The sequence below is a fragment of the Dendropsophus ebraccatus genome, chromosome 3 (genome assembly GCF_027789765.1).
Source record: "Dendropsophus ebraccatus isolate aDenEbr1 chromosome 3, aDenEbr1.pat, whole genome shotgun sequence".
NCBI classification, from domain to species: domain Eukaryota; kingdom Metazoa; phylum Chordata; class Amphibia; order Anura; family Hylidae; genus Dendropsophus; species Dendropsophus ebraccatus.
Window position 1 is genome coordinate 109,606,241 of NC_091456.1, and position 22,544 is coordinate 109,628,784.

Sequence of the window (22,544 nt, forward strand, 5' to 3'; positions counted from 1 at the left end):
CCTGCCCCACAGCCAACCGCCCCCCCCATCACTTGTGGCATCCCTCACTCACCCGCAGCATAGCCTCCGCACACACCCGCGGCAAGCTCCGCCCCCGCAATCGCTTGCGGCAAGCTCCGCCCCCCCCCCCCCCCCCCCCCCCCGTAATTGCCCACGGCAAGTTCCACCCCCCGCAATCGCCCACGGCAAAGCTCCGCCCCCTTTTCCGCATTCGCCCGTGACAAGCTCCGCCCCCCGCAACTCAGCTCTGCTATGCAGTCACCTCACCGCCAACTCAGCTCTGCTACGCCGTCACCGCCAACTCAGCTCTGCTACGCCGTCACCGCCAACTCAGCTCTGCTACGCCGTCACCGCCAACTCAGCTCTGCTACGCCGTCACCGCCAACTCAGCTCTGCTACGCCGTCACCGCCAACTCAGCTCTGCTACGCAGTCACCGCCAACTCAGCTCTGCTACGCCGTCACCGCCAACTCAGCTCTGCTACGCCGTCACCGCCAACTCAGCTCTGCTACGCCGTCACCGCCAACTCAGCTCTTCTACGCCGTCACCGCCAACTCAGCTCTGCTACGCCGTCACCGCCAACTCAGCTCTGCTACGCCGTCACCGCCAACTCAGCTCTGCTACGCCGTCACCGCCAACTCAGCTCTGCTACGCCGTCACCGCCAACTCAGCTCTGCTACGCCGTCACCGCCAACTCAGCTCTACTACGCCGTCACCGCCAACTCAGCTCTGCTACGCCGTCACCGCCAACTCAGCTCTGCTACGCCGTCACCGCCAACTCAGCTCTGCTACGCCGTCCCCGCCAACTCAGCTCTGTGCTACGCCGTCCCCGCCAACTCAGCTCTGTGCTACGCCGTCCCCGCCAACTCAGCTCTGTGCTAAGCCGTCCCCGCCAACTCAGCTCTGTGCTACGCCGTCACTTCCAACTCAGCTCTGCTACACCGACATAGCCATCTCAGCTCTGCTACACTGTCATCATCTCCTTCATTGTCTCAGCTCTGCTACTTCACCATCATCAGGCAGAAGCATTGCATGATGGGAAATGTAGTTTGCTATCTTGGATATAGATCGGCTTTTAGAAAAACTTGTAACTCAGGAACGGCAGCAACTAGAAAGATGGGAGACGTCTCAAAATATTCAGGGGGACATGGTGATTAAGACCAGCTAGGTTTGGGAGCATTTCATTTTTTTAGCTCTTGGGGGGAGTTTTTAACCCTTTGAGGACCAGGCCCAAAATGACCCAGTGGACCGCGCAAATTTTGATCTTAGTGTTTCCGTTTTCCCCTCCTCCCCTTCTAAGAGCTCCAGCACTTTCAGTTTTTTATCTACAGGCCATGTAAGTGCTTGTTTTTTACAGGAATAGTTGTACTTTGTAATGGCGTCATTCATTTTACCATAACATGTATGATGGAATCCCAAATATATTATTTATGAAGATATGAATTGGTGAAATCGCAAAAAAGAATGCAATATGGTAACGTTTGGGGGGTTCCTGTGTCTACGTAATATACTATATGGTAAAAGCGACATGATACCATTACTCTATAGGTCAGTCCGAACACAACCATATGCAGGTTTACGCAGATTCTCTAATGTTATATATTTTTTTTAAATGAAATCCTTTTTTTTGGCAATTAATTATAAATAAAATGGGACTATTGAGACGCTTATAATGGTTTTATTTTTTCACCTACGGGGCTGTATGGGGTGTAATTTTTTCCGCCATGATCTCTAGTTTTTATTAATACCATATTTGTGAAGATCGGACGTTTTGATCACTTTTTATTAATTTTTTTATATATATAATGTAACATAAAATCGGTAATCCGCGCACTTTTTTCCCTCTTTTCGTGTACGCCGTTTACCGTTCGCAATGACGCTTGTTATATTTTAATAGATCGGACAATTACGCACGCTACGGTATATTATATGTTTATCTATTTATTTATTTTTATATGTTTTATTTATATAATGGGAAAGGGGGGTGATTTAGACTTTTATTGGGGGAGGGGTTTTGGGGTTGTGTGTTAGTGTTTTTAACTTTTTTTTTTTTTACACATTTGAAGTCCCTTTGGGGGACTTTTACATTCACTACTTGGATTTTTACACTGATGAATGCTGTGCCATAGGCATAGCATTGATCAGTGTTATCGGCGATCTGCTCATTGAGCCTGCCTGTGCAGGCTCAGTGTAGCAGATCGCCGATCGGACTGCACGGAGGCAGGTGAGAGACCTCCGGCGGCCCGTTTTACCGATCGGGACCCCCGCAGTCACACTGCGGGGGTCCCGATCGGTAAGTGACAGGGGACTCCCCCATCACTTACACTTAAACGCCGCGGTCGCGCCGCGATCGCGGCGTTTAAGGAGTTAATGACACGCGGCAGCGCGATCGCTGCAGCGTGTCATTGCCGGTGAGGTCCCGGCTGCTGATTGCAGCCGGCCCCCACCTGCTATGAAGCGCGCTCCGCTCCGGAGCACGCTTCATAGCGGGAGAAACACCCAGGGCGTACAGTTACGCCCTAGGTCGTCTGGGGACAGACTTCCATGGCGTAACTATACGCCCTGGGTCGTCTAAGGGTTAAAATCCGGTCGAAACAAAACAATAGATAGCACACCTCTCACCGCCGAGGGCTTCAAAACGCAGTTTGAATGGAATTCACAGAAGGGGGTGCACAAATGGAGTCTGTGCGCACAGCGGTTTGGGCGGTTTGGGCTGTATTAATCGCAGAAAAATGGCTGGAAGAAATGGAAGAAGAAGAAGAATACAGATTACAATATAGTGCTTTTTCAAGCACTATAATAAAATGTCACCAGAAATTTGAGCTCTATACCGATACCAGCCTTTTTATGTCGATACTCGATACCAATTTTATACTAAGGCTGGGTTCTCACTACGTATATTTCAGTCAGTATTGTGGTCCTCATATTGCAACCAAAACCAGGAGTGGATTAAAAACACAGAAAGGATCTGTTCACACAATGTTGAAATTGAGTGGATGGCCGCCATATAACAGTAAATAACTGCCATTATTTCAATATAACAGCCGTTGTTTTAAAATAACAGCAAATATTTGCCATTAAATGGCGGCCATCCACTCAATTTCAACATTGTGTGAACAGAGCCTTTCTGTATTTTCAATCCACTCCCGGTTTTGGTTGCAATATGAGGACCACAATACTGACTGAAATATACGTAGTTTGAACCCAGCCTTAAACTGCAAAAATTAAAAAAAAAAACACAAAAATACAAATAAAATGCCCTCTACAGACTGCGCATATAATGTTCCCCGACTGTGGCAATAGACCGATTAAGAACGATCATGTGAATTGAGTGTATAGGGACTTGGCCAAGCGCTATTGGAAGCATATGGCCAACAGGATCCTCCCTGATAAGCAGCACAAAGGGAGCCCTGCGCTCTCTCAAGCACTACTGCCACCTCAGTATATACCCGGGCTCAGTCAGGTTTGATACATCAGTAACACTGGGGCCAGCAAAAGTTAGACTCGCCAGTTATGGCATCTCTAAGCCTCATCAGCTGAGAGGTGTCACACTGCCAAGGGCTGTGATGTCAGAGACCACTAATCACACAAGGAGGCGCTGAAACATGCACCCTTTTATATTAATGGGGGACCCTTAAAAGGTGCCATGGATGAAGTTTCATAGTCCTGTTAGGATGCATTCACATGACTTAGCTTCACTCTGATTCTGCCAGATGAAAAAATGCTGAGCAATATTCTGACTACAATGATTTGACAGGTCCAGTGCTGCTTCATATATCAGCCTATGGAGATTGGGGGAGGGGGGGGTATGTTGGGGAGAATTCAGTGTTACAAGCTTGGGGGCTCCTGATCACTAGGCTTACATGAACGGTGATGTTTCTGCCAAGTATTGTCCTGCAGGAGCCATACAATGGCACAGTCATGTGACAGTTAAAGGGATAGTTACAGAACTCAGGGGGCCCAGTGTATTGTCTCTATGGCTGATACAGTGGTAGTCATGCCCCTGACAGAAAGGCTATGTTTTCCATCACTGGACCTGTCTTCCAACAGCAGGGGGTGCCGCCTGAGGCCACCACTTCAAGTGGCCTCATGGCAGAAATACCCCTGACTGTCCGATATAAAAAAAATAATGCTGAAGTGTTCCTTTAAGACTAAACATGCTAATTAATTGATCAATGCATATTTGATGAGTAGAAGGAAATCAGGGTACCCAGAGGAAACCATACAAGCATGGGGAGAACATTCAGACCCTATGTAGCCTCCATTCTGATTTGAGCCCTGGTCCTAAATATCAGTAATCTGAAGCATGCCTAAGACAGCAGATAAGAACACTAATGTTTTCTTGGGCCAGAAAAGAAACAGTGACTAAAATTGAGCTGAGCAATATGAATCAGAAAATTACAATACTGCAACAATCAAATTCTCATTTGCTTTTCCCATGGAACATAAAGCTGACACTGCCAGTCATTTTGCTTTATATATCTTACTGCATTTGGGTAAATCCCAGAAGTTATTAACAACAAAACCTTGCAGACAATAAACTGTGCAATTTCTAGACTGAATTTATGAGTGTGTTTGTTGTATAATCCTCAGTAACACAAATATGATTAACACATTGCAGGAATACTGCTATATTTCATATGGATAAAGGTTGTAAGACACAGAGCCAGCAGATGTCTTGAAGTCAAGCAATCCTCCAATATCCTGTCATGTGGGAACGTTTAACTTTTTATTATTATATACTTCTATTTTACTATTATTATTTTTTTCAAATAAATATTCCAGATATATAAAATAAATAAGCCAATGATTTTGAGGAGAAGTGTTAAAATTGGAACTCTCCACATTTTGGTCTTTGAAAAATTGACTTGCAGATTGACCCTGAAAGATTAACCTTCAGAATCGAGTGCGTACACATAAAGGAGTGTATAAAAGACTGAACAAAGTTGCAGATGCATTCTCTATAGATGTGTGAAAAAATAATATTGCAGTTTTACAGCTCAAAGATGGAAAATCTGGTTTGCACATTGTTGTAGATACAGTTAAGATACTTATGTTGCATATATTTGATAGCTCAAGTATGTATCTGGCATGGTTTGCTTTCACAAGGTGAGAAAACTTCTTTATATAACATGAAAAATGAAAACTTTGTGTTCGCACAAGTTTTCGGCATACAGGCTAGGAAATATTGTTGACAGTCTGACAATATATACCCATAGCCAATCAGGCCGATAGTTTTCCAACCATATTGGGAAGAAATGTGCATTGCTTAACAATCTCATTAAAATTGGAATAATCCTCCTGAAAACCTAATTGGCGCATAATAGGGGTATTACGGTATCAAAAATAGTTTTTAACCCCTAGATGACCCATGATGTACATGTCCGGGAAGGTTGTTTGTGCTTGAATGACCCATGATGTTGCTCATTATATGCTATTTAACTATGAAGTAAGCTTAAGAGCTCTGCAGCCCATCATTAACCCTTTAAACGCAGCTATCACTGTGTTTAAGTGTAAGTGACAGGAATTGCTGTGTGACTGTGGGGGCCCCAATCGATGTCCCTGGTTGCTGGAGGTCTCATACTTACCTCTGTGCAGTCTTATGCTTGATCTTCTCATAAAGTCTGCCTGATCGCAAATCGCAAAAAACACTGATCAATGCTATTCAATAGCATAGCACGGACCAGTGTAAGCAAATTAATGATTGCATGTGAATAAAAATAAAAAGCGAAAAATATGAAAGCCCCCTCATGAAATAAAAGTTTAGATCCCCCTCCTTTTCCCATTATACCAATAAAACTTTAAAACCAATAAAAATTTAAAATAGAATTTGTAAACATGAAAAAAAGAAGTAAAATTGCACCCCCCCCCCCTGAACAATGCCACAAAAATAAGCTTCACCCTAAAAATAAGCCATAGTCAGATTTTGCAGGGCTTTGGAGTAGGCTTGAAATATAAGTCCTACTCCAAGAATAAGCCCTAGTTACAGTCAGTGCCTCCATCGCTAGGTTATGCCATGTGCCATCACAGAGATGGATAATAGACATTCTGGACAAGTGCCCCCCTGCCTCCCGCCATGGCAGGGCAGAATCTGCTCTTCCGCTTCTAAGTCCCGGTCTTCTGCGTCCACAAATTCGATACAATGCAAATCTCCTAAGAGATTCTGTAACTGGTATAGGGTACAGCAAATTTGTACCCCCAGACAAGAAAATGTTTCTCCGTGTAGCACAAAAATTGAGCATTATGAGTGATTGTTGTTAATGGGGGGAAAAAGACTACCCCAATAAGCCCTAGCCCTTTTTTCAGAGAGAGAGAGAGAGAGAGAGAGAGAGAGAGAGAGAGAGAGAGAGAAAAAAATCAGACCCTGAGAAACATGGCCTTGAATGAATAGGAGACGTTTTGAAAGCTTTGCTGCTTCTATTGGGCCCAGAAAAGAAAAACAATATTTTTTTTTTATTTCTAAAGGAAGCATTACTTTCCAAATAACTTTGAAGACAGGCTTAGGTCTAGAACAATCCAAGTGATGTCCCCTCAAGAGGCTCTGTCTTGGGAAAGATTAATGTTGCCAGTAGAAGGAATCTTCGGCCTAAAAAAGGGGCATGAAAAGGACCTTGTCTATAAAAAAAAATTAAAATAATAATAATTTATGGTCCTGTAGAGCCAAAAGCTTAATTATTGTGCTACCAAATATGAGTGCTAGGAAGAATGAACCTTCAAGAGAGATATTAGGACCTTTATAGTAGAGGATCTGAGACCTTTTGAGACCAGCACAAACCAACTAAATCTTGCCTGGGCTGTTCTTAACAGCATTTAATGGCATGCTTTACAGCAAGCCTCATGGACATAGACCTCTCACATCTTTACATATAGACTTGCTTTTAAGATGGCCTGATTCCTGTATGGATCCCTTTGCTATTGCTTGACCATTGCCTAAAAAATTATAGGACACCATTCACCGTAAAACCTTTTTTAAATTTATTTTTAAACATATCTGTATTTGAAACATGTAAATGTGTTAGAAATAATACATGTGATCTATTTCCTGTGTGGTCTATTTTGTATCTTTGCACTTTAAAGCGAATGTACCATGAGGTACATTGCTTAAAGTTTTTTGCATGAATGGATAGGCGATGGTGCAGGGATGCCAGTGCCGCGGTCCCTTTTAAGTATCGCCGCCCGGTTCCTGCGCACAGCGCAGGTCTATTCCCAGGCACCAGTCCGGCATGAAGCGCTGGATGTACCTGATGGTACACTTACTTTTAATGTATCAATTACAAAGATTTCAATTATCCTTACATGTGTGCCTAGCTAAACCTCCAGGCACAAAACAAACGAATAGCTCCACTTGCCTTAGTGCCTAAACTTTACGGAAACCTTTAAAGCGACTCAGTACCCACAATCTGCCCCCCCCCCCCCCCCCCCAAACCGTTTGTACCTTCAGATAGCTGCTTTTAATCCAAGATCTGTCCTGGGGTCCGTTCGGCAGGTGGTGCAGTTATTGTGCAAAAATATTACTTTTAATCCTACAGCGCTGTGTCTAACGGCCGGGGCTTACATTTGTATATGCATTAGGCTGGCGCAACCTCTCAGTCCCTCCTCCCCACCCTCCTCATCATTAGGAATGCTCCAGGCAGATTGCTTCCTATTCCCCACCTGTGTGCATAATGAACATGGGCTGGATCGTTAAGACACCTGTGCAAAGCTCAAACAGCAGTAAATGTTCCTGGATCATTCCTAATGATGAGAAGGGTGGAGAGGAAGGACAGAGAGGTGGTGCCAGCCTAATGCATATACAAATGTAAGCCCCGGCCGTTAGACACAGCGCTGTAGGATTAAAAGCTGTTATTAGGAGAATAACTGCATCACCTGCCGAACGGACCCCAGGACAGATCTTGGATTAAAAGCAGCTATCTGAAGGTACAAGTGGTTTGGGGTGGTCAGATTGTGGGTACAGAGTGGCTTTAAGGACTAGAGCTCTCAGCACGCCGCTTATAAAGCAGAAAATCTGCAACAGTTTAGGAAAGTTATGGATTTTTCCTGAAGCCGACAATAAATCAGAGAGGTACTTTAACTGGCTAACCAATCCCAAATATTATCTAGTGTTATGGATACACTAGAAATAACAAGGCTGCAGTAAGCAAACAAAATGAAAAATCAAGCCGCCCTCAGTTCTGTTATTCTTTACAAAAGTGCAAAAAAAGCAGTTTAAATAGGCGGAACAAGTAGTAAAGCATTATGTTGGATTGCTGATGAAGTCCAGATGAGGCCAATGGAGAAAAATGAAACATCTTGTATTTTATTTCAAAGACGGCCACATACAAAATGTATCCAAGTAAAAATTGTATACACCACTCCTAACTTCTTTGTGCCAGGGGATGTGTGATACTGATGTTCTGTAAGGCAGGATTATAGTAGGAAAGACCATGATGGTCCTACCAACAACATTGGCCTGGTAAGGGCACAATACTTTGGAAGGAAACGGTTGTAGGTGATAATAAAGTTGACAATGTTAACTAAACAACTGAATAAAACACGTCACAGTAAGCAGGTTTCTCATCGGCCTCCTGTTGACAATGCCTTCTCTTTCTTTACAAAGACATCTACTTTTACACATTGACAAGACCACTGCTTCTGCTCAGCTTATATCTCCTAGTAACTTCTTTGAGAGTTGCCCATAGAGCAATTCCCTGTCACAGGGACCCAGCAACCTCCCTTTGGGTGGGTTAACACTGAGGAATTCTCAAGAAATTGTAGAGGAAAGTTCTGCTTGAAATTCCTTGTCTATTCAGCTCTGGCAGAATAGGAGCAGAATTCAAGCAGATTTGAAGCCCCAATTAACTTCTATAGGATTCCTCCGTCATGTAAATTCATTGGCCCAGTTCACACTGAGCAAAAACGACGGAATTCCGCGACGGAGCTCTCCACTCAAAGGCCCCGTTCACACCGAGCAAAAACAGTGGAGCTTTCCGCCACGCTCAGTGTCCTGCTTTGAGTGAATGAGAGGGGCGCGTGCGTCTGCTTCTTCCCTTCTCCGCTCAAAGAAATGGCATGTCACTTCTTTTAGCGGAGAGGGGAGGAAGCAGATGTGTGATAGGGGGCCAAAGAAGTGACATGTCAATTCTTTGAGCAGAGATCAGCAGCAGCGGAGGCGCACACACGCTTCCAAAGAGATACTGCAGGACACTGAGCGTGGCGGAAAGCTCCGCATCGGAATTCTGTCGTTGTTGCTTAGTGTGAAGGTGGCCTTTGGGTAGGTTTAGACTACGGAATCCACACAGAGAAATTCAGGCGGATTCCGTGGCTCGTACCCGTTCACGGTGGCGTGCATTTCAGCCCGTGCCATAGACACCATTCTTCGGCTGGGCCGATTACGCGTTCTGCCGAAAGAATAGACATGTCAGTTCTTGCGATGGAATGCGAATCGGCCCGGCCATAGAATGGTGTCTGGTGGAGCAGCTGGATACGCGCGGCGCCATGAACGGGTACGAGCCACGGAATCCGACGGATTTTCTCTGTGCGAATTCTGTAGTCTGAACCTACCCTTAGGGTGGAAAGCGGGTCAGCGGCAGAAAATTCTGTACATATTTTACGGGGGGATTTTAAGCTGAAATAAGAGTGGATTTTTCTTTAATTCCGCATCTAATTCCTCACCTATTCCTCAGTGTGCACATACCCTTTGAGTGGACACTGTTTTACAGCAGTCATTCAGGGAACATGTTTACGTGGTTTTGTGCAAAAGTTTGACAAGGGGAAGAAACACTGTAATCGATATATATTAAGAATTTATAGGTGGTATTCGGGTAAAAATCACTGCAGTATTTAATGTGAATAGCCTATGGGCACAAAAGTAAATCCACTGCACAAAGAACCAAAAACCAAAACTTAACTTTTACTTTAAGATGTAAATGTTTTTAGAAAATAATATATAATATTCAGAACAACTAAAGGTCAGAATTCCCACATTTAGTTTGTGATAAAAATCAAGGAACTTTCCATTGCTTTGCTTTCACCCAATTGTGTAGATCTATAATATGCAGTTAAACTTGCTGCTTGGTTTTCGTCTTCACAGCTCACAGGTTCAGTCAAACTGTAAAGGCCATCAAATGCCAAAGTCAACAGGCTAGCTGCCAGAGCGTGGAACAGGTCCGAACCATGGAAACCACAGAAAAACCTACTAATGTTTTGACAGACATAAAGACTGGCAAAGTCAGTCAAATAGTGGATTAAACAAGACAGGTCATCTGGTCAAAACGCTAGAGGCTTTAAACTTGACACTATATTAATGAAATCTGTATGCAGTAGTGAATACAGCACTGAAAATATTCTTGCACTATAATAAAAATGTCATGGTACTTACTCATCAAAGAGACGGTATGTCTCCACACGTTCAGCTTGTAGCTGGTAAAATCTCTGTATAAGAAGGCGAAAATCATTGTCCGTCTAAAAGAAAACAAATACAAAATAGTAAAAAAGAAAAGCAAAACGACAATGATGGACCACAAAGACTTTAACCCCTTAATGACCAGGCAGATTTTTCAAAATCTTTATGCGCTTATAGCTTAGTGATGCTTTAACATTTGCTAGCGATTCTGTTTTTTTTGTCACATATGGTACTTTATGTTAGTGGCAAAATGTGGTCACTTTTTGTTTTTTCTGTAAAAAAACATCAAAACATCATGAAAAATTTTAAAGAATTGCATTTTATGAACTTTGAAATTCACTGCTTCTAAAAAAAAAAAAGTCATAGCACATACATTAGTTACTATGGTCGTTTAGAGGAGCAAACGAGCGCTCTCAGTGCTCGTTTGCTCCTCGTTCCCCGCTCGCTGCCACCGCTATTCAACGCGGCTGCAGCGAGCGGGTGAGTGCGGGGCGGGGGCGGCGGGGAGCTGCCCGGGGGATCGATTATCGTCCGGGCAGCCCATAGGATATAGCAGCGTCTGCTGCCGACGCTCCTATTCAACGGAGCGACGGCAGCAGATCGCTGCTATATCAGTCGCTTGTTTTTCAACATGTTGAAAAACAAGCGAATGCAACGATCACCCGACATGAACGATGTCGGCTGATCGTTGCACTCTATTCCACGGGACGATTATCGTCCGTAGCGGCCGATATCGGTCGAATACGAACGATAATCGTTCCGTGGAATAGGGCCTTAAGTCACATTACCAATATTTCTTCTTTATTCTGGCATAATTTAGTAAACATATTTTACTTTTTTGGGGTGTTATGGGGCTTAGAAATTTATCAGCAAATGATCACATTTTTGTGAAAGTTTCCAAAACTGATTTTCTTAGGGACCAGTTCTTTTTTTAAATGGATTTAGGAGGCTTGTATACTGAAAACCCCCATAAGTGACCCCATTTTGGAAACTACACACCTTAACCCCTTAGCGACCCATGACATACCTGGTACGTCATGGTGCCACGGGGGGAGTTTAGAACGGCGTCGCTCCCGGCTGTGATCTGCAGCCGGGGAGCGCCTCTATTAGCTAATTAAGCACTTCAATGCAGCTGTCAAACACGACAGCTGCATTGAAGGGCTTTATACTTGATATCCCTGGTGTCTAGTGGGTCGGATCTCCCCCCCATGCAGGGCCCCAGCGGCGCAATGAAGCTGATCCCGGCTCGGCAATAGATTGCTGTGACCTGCAGCAGGCCAAAGCAATCTATCACCGATCAAATGGATCTTTGCTGTGTATATACACAGCATTGATCTCTAGGAGAGATCAGTGCTGTGTATATACAAGTCCCCCAGGGGGACTTCTAGTTCGTGTAAAAAAGTGTTTTTATTAATAAAAAATCCCCTCCTCTAATAAAAGTCCAAATGACCCCCCTTTTCCCATTTTATAAATATAAATTACATAGTTACATAGTTAATACGGTTGAAAAAAGACACATGTCCATCAAGTTCAACCAAGGAGGGGATGGATACAGGGAAGGGGGAGGGGTGATAGGTTCTATACATATGCATTTATATTATTTAGGTCTAAGAACTTGTCTAGGCCGGTTTTGAAGCCCTCTACTGTTTTTGCTGTGACCAGATCCTGTGGTAGACTGTTCCACAGATTCACAGTTCTCATGGTAAAGAAGACTTGTCGCCTCCGGAGATTGAACCTTTTTTTCTCCAGGCGGAGGCAGTGCCCTCTTGTCCTTTGAGGGGGTTTTACCTGGAACATCTTTTCCCCATATCTCTTGTAGGGGCCATTTATATATTTAAATAAGTTAATCATATCTCCCCTTAAACGTCTCTTCTCCAGACTAAACAAATGTAATTCTTTTAATCTCTCCTCATAACTAAGATGCTCCATTCCCCTTATTAGTTTAGTTGCCCGTCTTTGTACCCTCTCCAGCTCTAGAACATCCTTTTTATGAATCGGGTTCCAAAACTGGACGGCATACTCCAGATGAGGCCGCACCAAAGCTTTATAAAGCGGTAATATTATATCCCTGTCCCGTGAGTCCATGCCTGTTTTAATGCATGACAATATCCTGCTGGCCTTAGAAGCAGCTGACTGACATTGTGTACTGTTCTGTAGTCTATTATCTACAAGTACACCCAGATCCTTCTCCATCAGTGACTCTCCCAGAGTAACTCCCCCCAGGACATATAATGCATGTGGGTTATTAGTACCCAGGTGCATAACTTTACATTTATCCACATTGAACCTCATTTGCCAAGTGGACGCCCAAACACTCAGTGTGTCTAAGTCATCCTGTAACATCTGCACATCCTCCATAGACTGTACAGTACTACAAAGCTTGGTGTCATCTGCAAAGATAGAAACATTGCTGTTAATTCCATTCTCAATATCATTAATAAACAAGTTAAACAGAAGAGGGCCCAGTACTGACCCTTGGGGTACACCACTTATTACCGGGGACCATTCGGAGTAGGAATCATTGACCACCACTCTCTGGGTACGATTATTAAGCCAGTTTTCAATCCAGTTACACATTAAATTTTCCAAACCAATAGACTTTAACTTACCCGTCAGACGTCCATGAGGAACTGTGTCAAACGCTTTTGCAAAATCCAGGTACACTATATCCACAGCCGCGCCGCCATCCAGGCTTCTACTTACCTCTTCATAGAAACATATTAGGTTGGTTTGACAGCTTCTGTCCTTAGTAAAACCATGCTGGTTATCACTTATAATACTATTAGCCACTACATATTCCTGGATGTAGTCCCTTATAAGCCCCTCAAATAGTTTCCCCACAATGGACGTTAAGCTTACGGGTCTATAGTTACCTGGGGAAGTTCGAGAGCCCTTTTTGAAGATCGGCACTACATTTGCCTTACGCCAGTCCCTCGGCACAATACCAGTAAGCAAAGAATCACGGAATATTTCATACAAGGGTAGTGAAATTACAGAACTGAGTTCCCTAAGAACTCTGGGGTGCAATCTATCAGGCCCTGGAGCTTTGGTTACATTGAGTTTGTTTAATTTATCTTGGACCATATCTATAGTAAACCAGTTCAGTACATTACATGTGTTAGCAGCACTGGCCCCACCCACCTCAGTACTGGCCCCACCCACCACAGCTCCATCCTCTTTTGTATATACAGAACTGAAGAACCCATTAAGTAACTCAGCTTTCTCCTGATCCCCAGTTATTAATTCCCCGTCGCCATTATTTAGGGGTCCTACATGCTCTGACCTTGGTTTTTTTGCATTAATATATTTGAAGAATTTTTTGGGGTTTCTTTTGCTTTCTATAGCTACCTGCCTTTCATTGTGAATTTTTGCTGCTTTTATTACATTTTTACAGGTTTTGTTGACTTCTTTGTAATGTTTAAATGCTACAGCTGACCCCTCTGATTTATATTTTTTGAATGCCCCTTTTTTCTCATTTATAGCCCTTCTAACCTCGGTTGTAAGCCATGTGGGATTGGATTTTAACCGTTTATATTTGTTACCCATAGGAATATATTTGGCAGTACAGTTATTTAATGTGGATTTGAAGATTTCCCATTTATTAGCTGCATCAGTATGTGACAACAGCCGCTCCCAGTCTATGCCCTGAAGTTCTGCCCTTAACCCAGGAAAATTGGCCCTTTTAAAATTAAGAGTTTTTGCCCTCCCAACATGCTTTTCTTTTCTACACTTTAAGCTAAAAGTCACTATATTGTGGTCACTATTACCCAGGTGTTCATGGACAGTGACATCCCCAACCAGCTCAGCGTTGTTAGAAATAACCAGATCCAACAAGGCATCACTTCTAGTTGGCTCCTCCACAAACTGGCCCAGAAAATTATCCTGCAGGAGGTTAAGAAATTCCCTCCCCTTTGTGGTTTTAGCTGAACCGTGACCCCAATCTATATCTGGGTAGTTGAGGTCCCCCATTATCACTACTGTTCCCTCCCGGGCAGCCCTCTCTATTTGTCTATTCAACTGGCCATCTACCTCCTCAGTAATGTTGGGGGGTCTATAGATTACACCAAGAATAATTTTTTCCCTCTTTACCTCCTTCTGTAGTTCTACCCACAATGCTTCCACATCATTACAGTCATCGCCCACTATTGCATCTTTTACACTCACTTTAATATCATTTCTGACATACAGACATACTCCTCCTCCCCTTCTGCCCACCCGGTCCCTTCTGAACAACGTAAATCCCTGAATATTGACAGCCCAGTCATGTGAGGAGTCCAGCCATGTCTCAGTCACACCAACCACATCAATGGACTCCTCCAGAACCAAGGCCTCCAGCTCCCCCATCTTGCTGGCTAGACTTCTGGCATTAGTAACCATACACTTTATATTACCATTGAGTTTAACCGATTCATTATAAGAAATGGGATTTATTACTGTGCTGTGGCTACAATCATCCTCACTGTTCATCCGCAACATATGGATCTCCCTATGCACTGCTCTTATCCTCCCCCCACAGGACCCTTCTCCTCCCTCCTCATTGTTCTGTCCCCTCTCTAACCTATCTGCCACTACATTACATACTTCATTGTCCTCCCTCCACATCCCTAGTTTAAAAACCCCTCCACCCCTTCTAGGATTCTCTCCCCCAGCACAGCGGACCCCCTTCCATTAAGGTGCAAATTATCTGCGGGTAAGGTGCAAATTAATAAACAAATAAACATATTTGGTATTGCCGTGCGCGTAATCACCCGAACTATTAAATTATCACATTCCTGATCTCACGCGGTAAACGGCGTCAGCGCCAAAAAATTCCAAAGTGCAAAATTGCGCATTTTTGGTCGCATCAAATCCAGAAAAAATTTAATAAAAAGTGATCAAAAAGACGTATATGCGCAATCAAGGTACCGATAGAAACAACACATCATGGCGCAAAAAATGACACCTCACACAGCCGCATAGACCAAAGGATAACAGCGCTATAAGCCTGGGAATAGAGCGATTTTAAGGAACATATATTTGTTAACAATGGTTTGAATTTTTTAAAAGCAATCACATAATATAAAAGTTATACATGTTATATATCGTTGTAATCGTAACGACTTGAAAAACATGCATAACAAGTCAGTTTTACCATAGGGCGAACAGCGTAAATGCAAAACTCCCCAAAATCAAAACAAAATTCCTTTTTCTTCAATTTGACAGCGCAAATGATTTTTTTCCAGTTTCGCAGCATATTTTATGGAAAAATAATGCCTGTCATTGCAAAGTACAATTGGTTTCGCAAAAAATAAGCACTCATATAAGTCTCGGTGAAAAAATGCAAGCGCTATGGACTTTTAAACATGAAGTAGAAAAAGCAAAAGCGCAAAAACAAAAATTGGCTTTGACCTTAAGAGGTTAAAGAATTAATCTAGGGGTATAATGAGCATTTTGACCCTACAGGGGCTTGAGGAAAGCATTTACCATTAGGCCATAAAATATGGAAAATTTTAATTTTCCAATAATATATCTGTTTAGATTAAAGTTTCTCATTTTGAAAAGAAACATGAGAAAAAACCGCACCCCAAAATTTGAAAAGCAGGTTTTCCTGAGTAAAAAAGGTACCCCATATGTGGGCATAAACCACTGCATGGGCACACAGCAGGGCTCAGAAGGGAATGAGCGCCAATTAGCATTTGCAGTGCAGATTTTGCTGAAGAAGTTTCAGAGCACCAGGTGCATTTGCAGTGCCCCTATAGTGCCAGCGGAGTAACCCCCCCCTCCCATAAGTCACCCCATTTTGGAAAGTAAACCCCTCAAAGAATTCAGCTTGGGGTGCGGTGAGCATTTTGACACCACAGGTAATAGAGGAAAGTATTCAAAATTAGACAGTAAAAATGAAAAACTAGAATTTTTCCAATAATATGTTTCTCAAATCTGTAACGCAGGTTTTCCTGAGTACAACGGTACCCCATATGTGGGCATAAACCACTGTATGGGCACACAGCAGGGCTCAGAAGGGAAGGAGCGTCAATTTGCTGGAGCAAAACTGCAGCTAGTAACAGTTATTAGAATAGCGCAGTTACTAAAATAAAATTAAAAAAAAAAATTAGATTACATGTAATCTGGGGGTGGTGACGGACAACCTGCGGTGGTTACGGACAATCTGGGGTGGTTGCGGGCAATCTGGGGGTGGTTTCGGTCAATGTGTGGTGCTTACAGACAATCTGGGGTGGTCACGGGCAATGTGCGATGCTTACAGACAATCTGGGGTGGTTACGGGCAATGTGCGATGCTTACAGACAATCTGGGGTGGTTACGGGCAATGTGCGATGCTTACAGACAATCTGGGGTGGTTACGGGCAATGTGGAGTGGGTAGGGGCAACGTGACATGGTAACGGACAACCTGTGGTTGTTACAGGCAACCTCCGGTGGTTACGGACAACATGGGGTAGTTAAGGACAACATGGGGTGGTTAGGGATAATCTGGGGAGGGTTACAGATAATCTGGGTTGGTTACAGATAAACTAAAGTGCTTATAGGTAATCTGGGTTGGGTACATGTAATTTGGGGTGGTTATGGGCAATCTGTGGTGATTACAGATAATCACTGGCAATTTGGGGTGGTTACGGGCAACGTGCGGTGGTTAAAGGCAATGTGCGGGGGTTACAGACAATATGAGGGGGTTACGGATAAACTGAAGTGTTTATAGATAATCTGGGGTGGATACATGTAATTTGGGGTGGTTACGGCAATCTGGCGTGGTTACGGGCAATCTGGAGGGGGTCACTGGCAATTTGGGGTGGTTACGGGCAATGTGCGGTGATTACGGGCAATCTGGCGTGGATACGGCCGAGCCAGGGGTGGTTACGCGTAATCTGGGAGTAATCCGCAATTATTGCTATAATAAAAAGTGTGTTTTACTTTATTTGTATGTTTTTCACTTTTTTTTTACACTTAAACTTTTTTTTTACTGTACTTCTATGATCCCTGTGATCTCTGTCACTTTAAATTTTCGGAGTTGACCGCTTCTGAAGCGCATGTGCACTTCAGAAGCAGTCTGGACGCCGAAGAGGAAGTACCTCCCTGGATCAGGTGATCACTTTTTATCCCCTGTCACCAATGATTTATGGTGACAGGGGATAAAAAGTGCATCACTGCACTGGGTACAAGCAATCAGCGGTATATAGTATATACCACTGATCACTTGTACAGGGGCCACACCGGGTGGTCCCTGATCACTGCCCTTGGCCGCCCAGGGAGGGAAGGGTTAGTTACTGGCCACTAGGGGGGGTTGTTCTGGGGGGTGGGGGGACACATTTTTCATCTCCCCTCGCCGTGGATTGCCGTAAAAAGCCGTATCGGCGGTCACTAAGGAGAAGTCCGGCATTTTTGTATTGTATTGCCCCCAAAAAGTAATACAAATCCCCAATGTACACTTATTACGGGAAATGCACATGCTTTTTTCCTTGCACTTACTGCTGCATCAAGGCTTCACTTCCTGGATAAAATGGTGATGTCACGACCCGACTCCCAGAGCTGTGCGGGCTGTGGCTGCCGGAGAGGATGATGTCAGGAAGATGCTCAGCATCCCTCCAGTGCCCTGCATCCCTCTGTGTCCCCCTGCCATCATCCTCTCCAGCAGCCACAGCCCGCACAGCTCTGGGAGTCGGGTCGTGACATCACCATTTTATCCAGGAGGTGAAGCCTTGATGTAGTAAGTGCAGGAAAAAAAGCACTTTATAAGCATTTCCTGTCATAAATGTATTTTGGTAGTTTGTATAACTTTTTGGAGGCAATACAATACCTTAATAAAAAAATTTCACCAGACTTCTCCTTTAACACAAAAGATCAGCCAATGTTTTGGGCTCCTATTTTCAGCCCAAATGTTGTATACATTTTACTGTAAAGCTGTCCATACACTTTAGAGCAGTGCTTCTCAAAATGTGAGACAGTCCTCAGCAGTGAGATGCCCTCTAGTTGTTGGTGGGGCACAGCTGGGTAGGCAGTTTTCATAAGTCGCAAAGGGGGACCATTAATCAAGTCTTGCAAATGAGTATGGTCTTTAATAAAGCCCAGCCAGAATTACTAAAAGGCGTATGCCTATTAGTACAGTTGGCCGGCCCTGCACCTGGGCCAACCTGGGAATTTTGCAAAAATCTACACCTGCTCTAAATCTTTGTTGTATGACAGTGATAGAAAAGGTGTCTGTTTTTGCCTCCTCCTCAGTGAGATCAGTGCCGGGCAGAAGAGGAATCTAGAGGTCATGTGCATCACATACAGATTCCCACATATAAATGCACCTGAGAACTAACCCACAACAGGAACTAAAGGACCTGCAGGACCTTCAGTGATGTGCTTAGTCACATGACTGTGAAAGGGGCTCTATAGAGATAGACTACTGTAAGGGCGGGATCACACTATGGAATTCTCACGAACAATGTCCGCGGAATTCCGTCAGCTGTCCGCCTGCACGGGCACGCGCTTTTGCGCTGGCTCCATAGACACCATTCTATGGGCCGGCGTATTCCGCGATCCGCTAAAAGAAGTGACATGACACTTCTTTCACCGTATAGCGGAATACGCCGGCCCATAGAATGGTGTCTATGGGGCCGGCGGAAAGGCGCCCAGATGTGTGGGCGGACAGCTGACGGAATTCCGCGGACATTGTTCACGAGAATTCCGTAGTGTGAACCCGCCCTTAGTAGGAACACATCTGTTTATGTAAGTGATGTAGTAAAGGTGTGTCTGCAGATTGGTAAAGCAGCATTGTGTGCGCCTGTGGATATGTTTACCACTTAAGGACTGGGTTAATTTTTGCGCTTTTATTTTTTCCTCTCTGTGTTTAAAAGGCCATAGCGCTTGCATTTTTTCACCTATAGACCCACATGAGCCCTTACTTTTTGCGACACCAATTGTACTTTGCAATAGCAGACTAAATTTTTCCATAAAGTATGTGGGGAAAAAAGTATTTGCACAGTGAAATTGTAAGATAAAAAAAAGCAATTTGTTTACATTTTGGATGGTTTTGTGTTTAAGTCGTTCGTCCTATAGTAAAACTGACATGATATATATGTTCCTCAAGTAGTCACTTTTTATTACAATTTTTCTTGATTTATGACAAAAAAAATCCACTATTATGCACTTTGGTGTGTGTGTGTGTGGGGGGGGGGGGGGGGGGGGGGTTCACACACAATTATTAGGGGAGGGGATTTTTTTATTAATGAAAAAACTTTATTTTTTATTTTTCATACTTCGTACCCATACTTCATACCCTCGGAAGCTGCAGCCCAGATCTACAGATCCACCCCACTAGACACCAGAGATAGGGGACACAGGGCACTTAAATGTAGCTGTCAGTTTTGACAGCTGCATTTCTTAGCGGGTGAGGCGACTGGACCATGCCTGCTAATAGCCACGGTCCCTGGCTGCAGATAGCAGCCCAGATCGTGGCGGTTCAGAGTGGGGTCGCTGTGGGGACATACTGGTTCGGCAAGGGGTAATGTATGTGTATGATGCAGCAGAACTGAGTGTTTATTGTGCATGCAGTAGAGCTGCGTATGTGTGGGTATAAGGTACTGTCATTGACAAGTGGACCTGTCATTTCAGTGAACTTTGTCTTAGACCACCAGGGAAGTTTATTAAGATAATTTTTTTTTCCTTCAGAGAGGCATCTTATCAAGCAAAAAATATGGTACTTACTTTCACTGTATGTGTAGATCCAGCCTCTCATGCATCTCCCTAAGCAAAGGTAACTTAAAAATAATTTGGGATATTGTAGGTACAAAGAGCGCAGGGGTCAAGAAAAAAGCTGCATTTTGTTAATCATTTAGACAATATATGAAGAACGTGTATTGCTTCTCTACTGCATGTGCTATGGTGGTTCAGCTTTAAAGCGTAACTGTCATGTTTTTTTTTATTGCAGAAATCAGTAGTATAAGCGATTTTAAAAAACTCTGTAATAGGTTTCATCAGCCAAAAAAGCCTCCTTCTGTACTCAAGAAGCAATCTCCCAGCCTCCCCCCCTGACTTCCTATCTGTGCATTATCAGGCAAAAACATCTTCATAACAGAGAAGCCAGTGAAGACAGGCTCTGTTCTCTACATTCTATCCTTATGGAGGGGGGAGGGGCTGAGAAGATGAGGGAGCAGGAAGAGGTGACATGAAGGTCAGCTGTTTGTAGACTCTCCGGGCACCTAAAACGCTAAATTCAGGTGTCAGAAAGGTCAGTGCTTATCTATGAACTTACTGAGAGAAGATTGCAGGGTGTTGTGCTGTGCAGAAATCCTCCGTGCTCAGTCACTCCTAACAGCCCCTCCCCTCTCCATAGCCACATAATGGAGACAGAAATCCTGCTTCATCTGATGTGAGGGGGGAGGCTGGGAGATTGCTTTTTCAGTCCAGAAGGAAACTCTTTTAGTACATAAAACCTATTACAGAGTTTCTTAAAATCGCTTGAACTGTTGATATTTAACCCCTTCAAGACCAAGCCTATTTGCACCTAAAAGACCAGGCTCATTTTCCAAAATCTGACCTGTCTCACTTTATGCGCTTATAGCTCAGTGATGCTTTAACGTATGCTAGCGATTCTGAGATTGTTTTTTCGTCACATATGGCACTTTATATTAGTGGCAAAATTTGGTCACTACTTTGTGTGTTTTTTGTGAAAAACATCAAAATTTAATGAAAAATTAAAAAAATTAGCATTTTATGAACTTTGAAATTCTCTGCTTCTAAAAAAAGAAAGTTGTATTACATAAATTAGTTACTAAGTCACATTACCAATATGTCCTCTTTATTCTGGCTTCATTTCATAAACATATTTTACTTTTTTAGGGTGTTACGGGGCTTAGAAATGTATCAGCAAATTACCACATTTTCGTGAAAGTTTCCAAAACTGATTTTTTTAGGGACCAGTTCTTATTTTAAGTTGATTTAGGAGGTTTGTATACTGGAAACCCCCATAAGTGACCCCATTTTGGAAACTAGACACCTTAAAGAATTAATCTAGGGGTATAATGAGCATTTTAACCCTACAGGGGCTGGAGGAAAGTATTCACCATTAGGCTGTAAAAAAATGAAAAATTAAAATTTTCCAATAATATATACATTTAGATTAAAGTTTCTCATTTTCAAAAGGAACATGAGAGAAAAAGCACCCCAAAATTTGAAACACATGTTCTCTTGAGTACTACGGTACCCCATATATGGGCGTAAACCACTGCATGGGCACACAGCGGGGCTCAGAAGGGAAGGAGCGCCAATTAGCTTTTCCATTGCAGATTTTGCTGAAGAAGTTTCCGAGCGCCAGGTGCATTTGCAGTGCCCCTGTAGTGTCAGCAGAGAGAAAAAAAACCATGAGTCACCCCATTTTGGAAAGTACACCCCTCAAAGAATTCATCTTGGGGTAGGATGAGCAATTTGACCCCACAGGTGTTAGAGGAAAGTATTCAAAATTAGACAGTAAAAATTAAAAACTCAAATTTTTTTCAATAATATGTTCCTTTAGTTTGAAATTTTTCAATTTCACGAGGAACAAGAGAAAAAAAGTACCCCAAAATTTGTAACGCAGGTTCTCATGAGTACAACAGTACCTCATATGTGAGCATAAACCACTGCATGGGCACACAGCGGGGCTCAGAAGGGAAGGAGCGACAATTAGCTTTTTCAATGCAGATTTTGCTGAAGAAGTTTCTGAGCGCCAGGTGTGTTTGCAGTGCCCCTGTAGTGCCAGCGGAGTAAAATCTCGCCATAAGTCACCCCATTTTGGAAAGTGCACCCCTCAAAGAATTCATCTTGGTGTGTGGTGAGCATTTTGACCCCACAGGTATTAGAGGAAAGTATTCAAAAGTAGACAGTCAAAATGAAAAACTCGAATTTTTCCAATAATATGTTCCTTTAGTTGGAAATTTCTCAATTTCACGAGGAACAGGAGAGAAAATTCACCCCAAAATCTGTAACGCAGGGTCTCCTGAGTAGAACGGTACCCCATATGTGGGCATAAACCACTGTATGGGCACACAGCCGGGCTCAGAAGGGAAGGAGCGCCAATTAGCATTTTCTCTGCAGATTTTTCTGAAGAAGTTTCTGAGCACCAGGTGCGTTTGCAGTGCCCCTGTAGTGTCTACAGAATAGAATCCCCCCAAAAGTCACCCCATTTCGGAAAGTACACCCCTCAAAGAAT

The 22,544-nt window shown here is 43.4% G+C and overlaps 1 protein-coding gene across 2 annotated transcripts in view; it reads right to left on the reverse strand.

The window, feature by feature from the left end:
* REX1BD (required for excision 1-B domain containing) overlaps nucleotides 1–22,544 on the reverse strand; it is an 86,148-nt gene that overhangs the window by 41,687 nt on the left and 21,917 nt on the right. For both annotated transcript variants that reach the window (XM_069964503.1, XM_069964505.1), the window contains exon 2: nucleotides 10,357–10,439. In XM_069964503.1, coding sequence (XP_069820604.1) covers nucleotides 10,357–10,439 — 83 coding nt within the window. The remainder of the gene's footprint in view (nucleotides 1–10,356; nucleotides 10,440–22,544) is intronic.